The sequence below is a fragment of the Trachurus japonicus genome, chromosome 7 (assembly GCF_045865225.1).
Source record: "Trachurus japonicus isolate A0001 chromosome 7, Traja_1.0".
In the NCBI taxonomy this organism is placed as follows: Eukaryota; Metazoa; Chordata; class Actinopteri; order Carangiformes; family Carangidae; genus Trachurus; species Trachurus japonicus.
In genome coordinates, this window is record NC_140913.1 from 9957990 (window position 1) to 9967121 (window position 9132).

The window sequence follows — 9132 nt, forward strand, 5'->3', positions numbered from 1 at the left end:
GGTGATAACAGAAAACTATTAAAACACATACAGTATGGCAGGAGTACGAATGATAGTGTGTAAAGTGTACTCAAGCCCACAAGCTGCAGGCCTGAACCACATAAAATAACAGGGTGTGCAACTACACAAAAAATCTTTCATCACGATTTTAGCTTCAGACTATTGACTTTTTAACTTTTTGTGACATGTATTCATTAATGTGCATCTTAAAAGGAGGCACATTATATCAGCTCTCTGCTTACAACTCTGTGCATAAAGGGATGTCTATCTTGCTGCCTGCAAAACCAGTTTCCCCCTTAGAAGTTAGGAAGATTTTTACTCTTCTTATTGCACTAGTTAAATCTAAAAAATACTTTTACTGTTGGTTTCCACTATTTGAGAAACTGAAATCAAATGAAGTGTGTGTGAAGCGTGTCACTCAAAGTGGTCTTCATCTATTTATTTATTGATCTACTCATTTGTGTCTCATCTTGTCATCCCACACCCCAGATATTAGAAACTTCTTTAAGAATTCTTCCATTTTTAAGTTTGTCACCTCATTGTTTTATGTATATCTGAAAGAAAAACCTCTTCCCTGGTGGAACTCAGCCTTGCAGAAAGCTCAGGTTTGATTTTTTCTTTTTCTTTTTTCTTCATCCAGGCTTAAGTGTTTCTGCACCGAAATGTGCACATGCTCTTTTAACCCCACACATCAAACTCAAATGTCAACTGATATGGCAGCTTATGTGATGAATTGCATGTAAAGGCACAAATGTATAGGTACATTGTCTCTACAAGCAATCGATTAAAATTGTTTTGCAAAAACAGTGATATGTATGTAAGCTGATACTGATTTTATACATTTACACATTTCTTCTATGTTGCCAGAGGACAAAATGTAAAATGACAGACCCACCCTCTTCCATCCTCTCAGCTCACAAATCTCTCAAGAGAGCCCCCAGCTAATCAAGTAAAAGTGCCTTTGCCAACATGTCTTTCCTGCCCTCTCACCCCAGGCGCTGATGCCATTCCTCTGCGCGCACCTGGGTGTGTCGAGTCATTTTACAGGGGTGGCACTGTTACCTGTCCGACAGGATGAGCTGCACTTTTCAGAATCCAGGTAATTGGAGGAGATGCAGAGAGGGTGGAGCCCACTGGGATCTCCTCCCCAGTCCGAGGCAGATAAAAGTCCCCTGCGAACAGGTGGAAGACACTCAGAGGGACTTGACTCTCCTCTTTGTGTGCTCTGCTGCTCTGCCAGAACTCTATCTCTTCCTCCTTTCCTTTCTTCTCAGAAAAAAACAAAACCAGCCTTTGCAACCATGAGGTCAAGCATGAGAAGCACCAGGACTAGCTTTACAAGCAGTGGTGGAAGCAGCGGTGGTTTCAGTGGTGGCAGCCGCATCTCCATGGGAGGAGGAGGAGGAGGAGCAGTCAAGTCATTCTCCTCTCGGTCTGCCATTGTTTCAGGGCCGAGAATCTCATCTGCCTCCATGATGAGGTCAAGCATGGGTGGTGGTGGTGGTGGTGCCGGTTTCGGTATGGGCGGTGGATTTGGTCTTGGTGGTGGTGGAGGTGGTGGCGGCTTCAGCATGAGCAGCTACAGCAGTGGTGGTGGATTCGGTGGTGGTGCTGGTGGTTTTGGCATGGGTGGAGGTATGGCTATTGCCCCAATCACAAACGTCCAAGTCAACCAGAGCCTGCTGGCCCCCCTGAACCTCGACATCGACCCCACCATCCAGACTGTCCGTACTCAGGAGAAAGAGCAGATCAAGACCCTGAACAACCGCTTCGCCAGCTTCATTGACAAGGTGAGTGCCCCTCTTCTCTTGGCTCTTAAGTTCATGTCCCTTCATGACATAAACTGTTAAAATGCAGAGTAGTTTTGATGCATCAGCTCGAAAATCATAGATGAAGATTTGAATGAACAGAGGAACATAAGATATTAGGAGTAGATGGTGGATGTTTTGCATACAGTAGACTTATTCGGTTTGTGCAAGTGTGAATAGCTGTAACATACCATCTCTGAAAGGCCACCTGGGCTCATTAAATATTACACAGCCAACAATCCAAACCAGTCGTGTGCACACTCGGGGCCTTGCTAAAGCTAACCCTGAAACCATTACTACCAAGCATCTCTGTGTTTTTCAAAGCAACACTGTGCATCACCTGTAGCTTTTGCAGAGAAACTGAAAGCAGACCTCTGCTCCATTTACTTCTTTTTTGACCATTACTGGTCTCTTGCCAGCTGCTCCTGTGTGCACAGCTGAGAGGCAGGATTCAGGAAACTCTAGAGTGGTCATATCCAGTGACTCGTTCCTCTCAGTATGAGGGGGAGGAAAGGATCAGGTTATCACCTAGTCCCATGGCAACAAGGACTTGCAAACTTGCAATGGTGCTTCACAAATGAGTAAATGCAGTCTTATTGCATTGTGTAATAAGTGCATTTTCAGTCTAGGCTTGAGTTAATGTCTCAAAAGCTTTTGGATAAACCTTTTGTTACTTATCAATTATGAAGATGGACAATACAAGAAGTTTTTTTATCCAACCTTCTGTATTGTCATGTATAATTAAAGATCTTGTGAAGAGGATTAGGGGCTATGTCTCTCAGGTGGAAAAAACAACAAGAACAATTTGACCACACCTTTCATGAGAAACTACCCGCTTCTGCAGTGTGTATACTACACCTTGTTATCTGTCCTTGCAAGGTTACAGTTTGGGTGATAAAGCATTAAGATTATGACAAGTAGCAGTAGCAGAGAGATAGAGAGGAACCATTATTACACAAACAAAATATCTTTAAAGCATCTCCACTCAATCTGATGAGGCAGTCAGAAGCTTTAGTCATGCAATCGCTGATGATTGACAAAGAGAAATTCACTCAGTGAAAGTCCTGGGGGCAGGGGAGTGGCAATGTCAAAGCATTAAGGGGAGGGGCCAGACTGAGGCGTGGCACTACACCTCACATGAGCTTGGAGAAAGAGAAGAGATGTTTCTCATCCACACCCACACATACGAGGGATGGGCTCTACTCTCTGTAGGCTTGGAACCTCTCCAGCTGAAGCTTGCAAGCAGCCTCTGTTTTCTAGGGACAGGAGTTGAAACATGTTCGCACTTTGTCATCGGAGCAAGCACAGTTCAGTTCAGTGACAATGATCAAAGAGCAAATCATACCAAAGCAGATAAACAGTTTTATTGCATCAGATATAGCAGGCCCGATCATGAAGGAAATACAATGGCAATATGAATCATTCTGAGAGTTAGCTTCTTGCACTGATGCCCCCTCTTCATTATGTCAAGCTGGTGATGCTACCATCCATGGGAAAATAAAATGTAATTAGCTGAGCACACAAATGTAGAGATTGAAAAAGATACAATCCATTATGTTATCCTCCAGATCTGATTTAAAGTAATCTAAACTTGTGAAAATGATTTTTCCTTTTAGGTGCGCTTCCTGGAGCAGCAGAACAAAATGCTGGAGACCAAGTGGAGCCTGCTGCAGGACCAGACCACCACCCGCTCCAACATCGACGGCATGTTCGAGGCCTACATCGCCAACCTGCGCAGACAGTTGGACGGGCTCGGCAATGAGAAGGTCAAGCTGGAGGGAGAGCTGAGGAACATGCAGACCCTGGTGGAGGACTTCAAGAACAAGTGAGTTCATACCAGAGAAGGAAACTGAGAGTGTCATGTCTTTGAACAGTGCTATCAGTACTGTAGCTGCCACCCGATATCCATCGGCTAATTTCTCCTCTATGTGTTTGTGTCAGATATGAAGACGAGATCAACAAGCGCGCAACCGTGGAGAATGAGTTTGTGCTCCTCAAGAAGGTAAGAGTAGATCCACAATTAAAAAGCTTTTGCCCTCCTCATAAAAAAAACCAATGAATGCATTACTGTTTTCCCACTAATCACCATTTACTCCTCCTCCACTTACAGGATGTTGATGGTGCCTACATGAACAAAGTTGAGCTGGAAGCCAGAGTTGATGCCCTTCAGGATGAGATCAACTTCCTCAGGAGCGTCTATGAGGCTGTAAGAAAAAAAAGAATCACAACTCAGTTTACCTAATTGACGAGGCCACAGTAGAAATAGATCTGCTCCCTTTACTCTCTAACTATTTTCATTTAATTTCTGCAGGAACTGCGTGAACTCCAGGGACAGATCAAGGACACCTCAGTCATTGTGGAGATGGACAACAGCCGCAACCTGGACATGGACTCCATTGTTGCCGAAGTCAAGGCTCAGTATGAGGACATCGCCAACCGTAGCCGCGCAGATGCTGAGTCTTGGTATCAGCAGAAGGTAAGCAGAGAGACAAAGTCATTTACCCAAATCCCAATGTGAAGCACACATCCCGTCCGTAGAATCTGTAATCACTGTTGTTTTCAATCGTATCCCCCTCCAGTACCAGGAGATGCAGGTCAGCGCAGGCCAGGCCGGAGCTGACCTTCACAGCACCAAGAGCGAGATTGCTGAGATCAACCGCATGATCAGCCGCCTGCAGAATGAGATCGAGGCAGTCAAGGGACAGGTGAGCTTACAGTCATGTCATGCCTCAACTTCAGTTTCAAATATAGCAATGCATAGAAACCTTTAATACAGTTAAAACCAGATGCTGAACATAAGGAAGACATTTTGAATAAGAAACCTCTTCCACCTTTCCAAACTCACAGCGTGCCAACCTGGAGGCCCAGATCGCCGAGGCTGAGGAGCGCGGTGAGATGGCCGTGAAGGACGCCAAGCTCCGCATCAAGGACCTTGAGGAAGCTCTGCAGAGAGCCAAGCAGGACATGGCCCGCCAGGTCCGCGAGTACCAGGAGCTCATGAACGTCAAGCTGGCTCTGGACATTGAGATCGCCACATACAAGAAGCTTCTGGAAGGAGAAGAGTCCAGGTAAATGCTTAGCTACTTTGGACATTCAATTTTTCCAAACTGTGTATTGTGCAGGCAGAATCATTTATTTATGTATCTCTTTGCAGAATTGCCTCCGGTGGCTCAGCTGCAACCATCCATGTGCAGAGCTCAAGCAGTGGCTTCGGTATGTATCAATATCTCTGTACATTTCAAGGCATCTCAAATTTTTTACGAAAACAGAATACAGTAGCCTATAATACAAGAAGATTCACATTTCTGTCACACCCTCTGAAAAATAATATTTTTTATTTCATCTCCAGCTGCTGGCTCAGGAGGCGGCATGGGCATGGGAGGCGGCATGGGCGGCGGCTTCGGCGGCGGCATGGGCGGCGGCTATGGCAGCGGCATGAGCATGAGCATGGGAGGTGGAATGGGCATGTCCAGCATGTCCGGCGGCATGTCTGGCCTGAGCATAGGAGGCGGCAGCTCCAGCATGACAAAATCCAGCTCCATCCGTCGCTTCTAAAAAGCAACAGTTGTCCTTACCTCCACTCTTCTTTCGTCTTCTTTATTTTCCTTGTTTTAGTCCCCACCACTTCTCAACACAGAGCATCTACTGTTAACAAAACCATTGATGGTTCAGCACTCTTTGGTAGATTTAGTCTTTGTGCACTGCTCCTCAGCACCACATTAACCACTGAGAGTCATAGATTACATCTAAATACAAGTAGAAGCAGAGAGATTATGAGTCTCGAAAAACAAAGAGCAGCAGATCTGTGAGTCAGTCTTCTTCTTTGATTAGTCAGCCAGGCTGCCTTTTGGTTGCTGGATGTGCTGTTGTGCAGACAAGAGGATACTTGTAGTGTCATGACAGAGAATCCTTACAAGGCAACAATCCTTGCACACAAAATGACAACAGTTGTTTGCACGGAAGGAAGAATCTATGAAGGTAGTCAAATTGTGTCACACTTATGACTCCTTTCTAACATCTCTTCTGCTGTCACACATCTGTCATCTTGATGTGCAGTTTTACATCATCAAAAGCAGCCATACATAACACTTTCCTATCTGATTTTTGGGATTCTCCTTTTCTCTTCCTGTTTGGAGAGAAAATGGGCTCTCCATTTCCATACAACAGGTTTTAATCATTCCTTTTACATCCATTTTCATTCTGAATACAAAAAAACATGGTCATGGCTGACTGAGAAAACCGGATTTATTGTGAATTTGTACCAACAAAGAATCTGAAATAAATCTGTGTTCATAATCACTGTGGCAGATCTGTTTGTCATTATTCATTGTTGGTGTGAACATGTACTTTTACACATACTATTTCATGGCGATCAGTTTGCAATGACACACTTGGTTGCAATGACTGCTGCGGGATGATTTGATCAGCTGTCTAGCTTGCTCAAGCTAATGCTAAAACTTAAATTGTTGAAAACTCTGACTAACAATTAATGTTTCCTGCTGATGTGTTTTCAAAATAGAAAACTTCTAAAAACCATGTCATCTATATCATAGGCAAGAAATCAACACCCTCATGTAGCTTGATGGTGGATGTGGAAGATATGACAATAACCATTCCTCTTGAATGTATCCAGAATATTAGACATTAAAACATAGTTGTTTGCTTAGAAAAACAATTAAACACATTGGTTCTATGAGCTTCCCTTTGAAGACAAAATGGTGTGAGGATGATAAAGAAGCGATCCAATGCTTGTTTAGCTGCTAACTATAGTGGTTAGCAGGACATGCTAGGGAGTCATGTTTACTGTAAGAGGACATGGTTGTTTTTATAGAGAGTTATTTATTTTAGGAGAAGGTTTGTCCCTTATAGTCCTCAAAAAAAAAAATTGATCTAAATTAAGACAAAATCATTTGTCACTTCAAACAACTGGCAACAGAAACTGGATATTGGTCAAACCTATGACGCGAAAACAGAATGTGTGTAGGCACCTACAATAAGATGAGTCCCACATGCATGCCCATGCAAACACATGAAAACAACAGAACTCACTGAAGGATGGTATGCGTGTTAATGGGGTGTGACATGAGAAGTGCTCACTCACTAAAGGATGAAAATAAAGGATAAGATCAAAGATAATGCTGAACTTAATTCATCCAAATTCTTAAATTACACTTTCATGAGCTATTGTTTTTAAGTAGGGTGAGTGTAGCTACCTATTAAGCCCACCAAATCTGCTTTTCAGCCATTTTTAATATATACCACCCCAATTTAAGTGAAAACATTTTAGTTCAAATGATAGTCTAATGTCTAATTTGAAGTGTCAATCATTCATTTATAGCAATTTTTATTGTTTTTATTGTTTAATTTGTCAAAATATACCAAAAATCTGGCATGGGCTTAATGGGTACTTAATGTACCATTTAAGCCCATGGGTGTTCCAAATAAGCCCACTTCATGATTTGTTGATAAATACATATATATATTTAAAAATCTTAAAAATCCAAACTTATTCTATTAAAATATGTAATCTCTTAGCTCTCAATAGCTATTTTCATTTTGTCTCCACTCCTCTCCTCGGCCCTGTAAACGGCATTTGAAATAGGCATGATCGGCCTATTTGCTCTGTTGTCAACACAGAAAAAGCTAAACTTACAACATGTCTTCTTTGGAATGTAACCAAAAAACTATTCATGAACAAAATAAAAATTAGAATGGAAATTACTCTTCGGTACTTAAGCTTTCAATGTCTGTTGTCATTTTGTCTGTATCTCTATCCTACATTATACAATTGGCATTTACATTTGGCCAAATTTTCTGGTCCAGCCAGCTGGTTGAAAGTGTTTTTATCTAGATTTCTGAAGACCAAATGACTGAGAGAAAGACAGTTTCCTGGTTCAATACTATTTTAAGGATAATAAATGAATCAATTTCAGTATTTACAACTAAACAAATAACTTTTTAAACATAAAAACACAGCTTAAATAGAAACAATTAATAAAATGAATGAATTGGCCGATGCAATATCACTAATATTTAAATTATTATAGGTATTTAATTATCTGAATTATGAAGCTGATTGATTAGGTGAGGTCAAACTTAGGCAGGAAAATGGTTCAAAAGTCAAAAGGAAGAAACTCTCCATTGAAACACAGCCAGTGGGCTTAATGGGAGCAGGTGGGCTTAAAGGGAACATCAGTGAATTATTGGTTAAAAATCAGAATATTTTTATTCTACACACAAGACATTTAAAAACAACTACATGACATGAATCTATATAAGCTGCACTAACATAACATGAAAAGTATTAATTGATCATGTATTTAAGTAATTAGCTATACTCATTTACATCTGCCCTAAATGGTGTAATTTTTTTTGCTACTGTCCCCTTTAAGCCCACTTGGTAAAAATGTTAATTAAAAAATAAATAAAGATAAATATTCATATGTATTATCAATTTAACAATACAATAGGATATTCTGCATACAAAAATGTAAACTATCCATGTTTATCATGCTTTATGTCATGGCAATGAACAATGCTATGCAGTGGCTGTGTGCAGTGTGGGCTGTTTGCTAGCATGCTAAAAGGCATATTTTGAATTCAAAAGAAAAACTATTTCTAATTCTAGTAAAATTCTAACACATGTTTTATTTAAAGCACTAATCTCTTAAATTTTGGTAAGAAATGAGTACTTAGCTAAAGTCGGAGTAGAAATATGGAATAAATATTGTTTTTTCAGGGCATCAGAATCACTGAAGTTTTTTTGCAACTTCTTCGGGAGCAGCAGGCACATGTCACACATACGTATGCTTCGATAACTCAAGATTGACAAATCTGATTTGCTTAGAATAAAAAGTATAATTTATGTAACAAGCTGCTTCATTGGAAGAACCATGAACCAGCAAAAATGGTGATGTAGTTTTTTTTTTATTTGACTCAGAAGTCACAAGTGGGCTTATATGGTACGTGGGCTTAATAGGTAGGCTACACTTACCCTAATAAACTGCTACATTGCTAAAAAGCTACATTGAAAGCAAGGGGCCAGTCACTTCACATTTGATGAGGCTAAACTACAATAAAGCTACAGTACACTACAGAGAAATCTAGTTTGGGTCAGTAAAGCAAAGCTGCTCAGAAAAAGGAGAACTAAATAGGCTACTGAAAAATGCACATGTAAAATGAAATTTGGTAAAGTACAGTCCACACACCAGAAGAAAATAGTTTAGCTTCTTACAAAAAGTGCTTAGCCTACTCATTCACAGGTAGCTACAATAATATTCATGGAAAAGTCCTGGAATGTCAGCTTGGGGTTTCATGCAATAAG

At 41.0% G+C, this 9132-nt stretch overlaps 1 protein-coding gene across 1 annotated transcript; it reads left to right on the forward strand.

The window, feature by feature from the left end:
* The first annotated feature begins 1191 nt into the window (after window positions 1–1191).
* krt5 (keratin 5) lies at window positions 1192–6107 on the forward strand. Its single transcript, XM_085781161.1, has 9 exons — window positions 1192–1790; window positions 3425–3633; window positions 3750–3810; window positions 3919–4014; window positions 4120–4284; window positions 4388–4513; window positions 4656–4876; window positions 4963–5021; window positions 5158–6107. Exons 1-9 carry the CDS (start codon window positions 1302–1304, stop codon window positions 5361–5363), a joined length of 1632 nt encoding a protein of 543 aa, XP_085637287.1. The 5' UTR covers window positions 1192–1301; the 3' UTR covers window positions 5364–6107.
* The last annotated feature ends 3025 nt before the right edge of the window (window positions 6108–9132 follow it).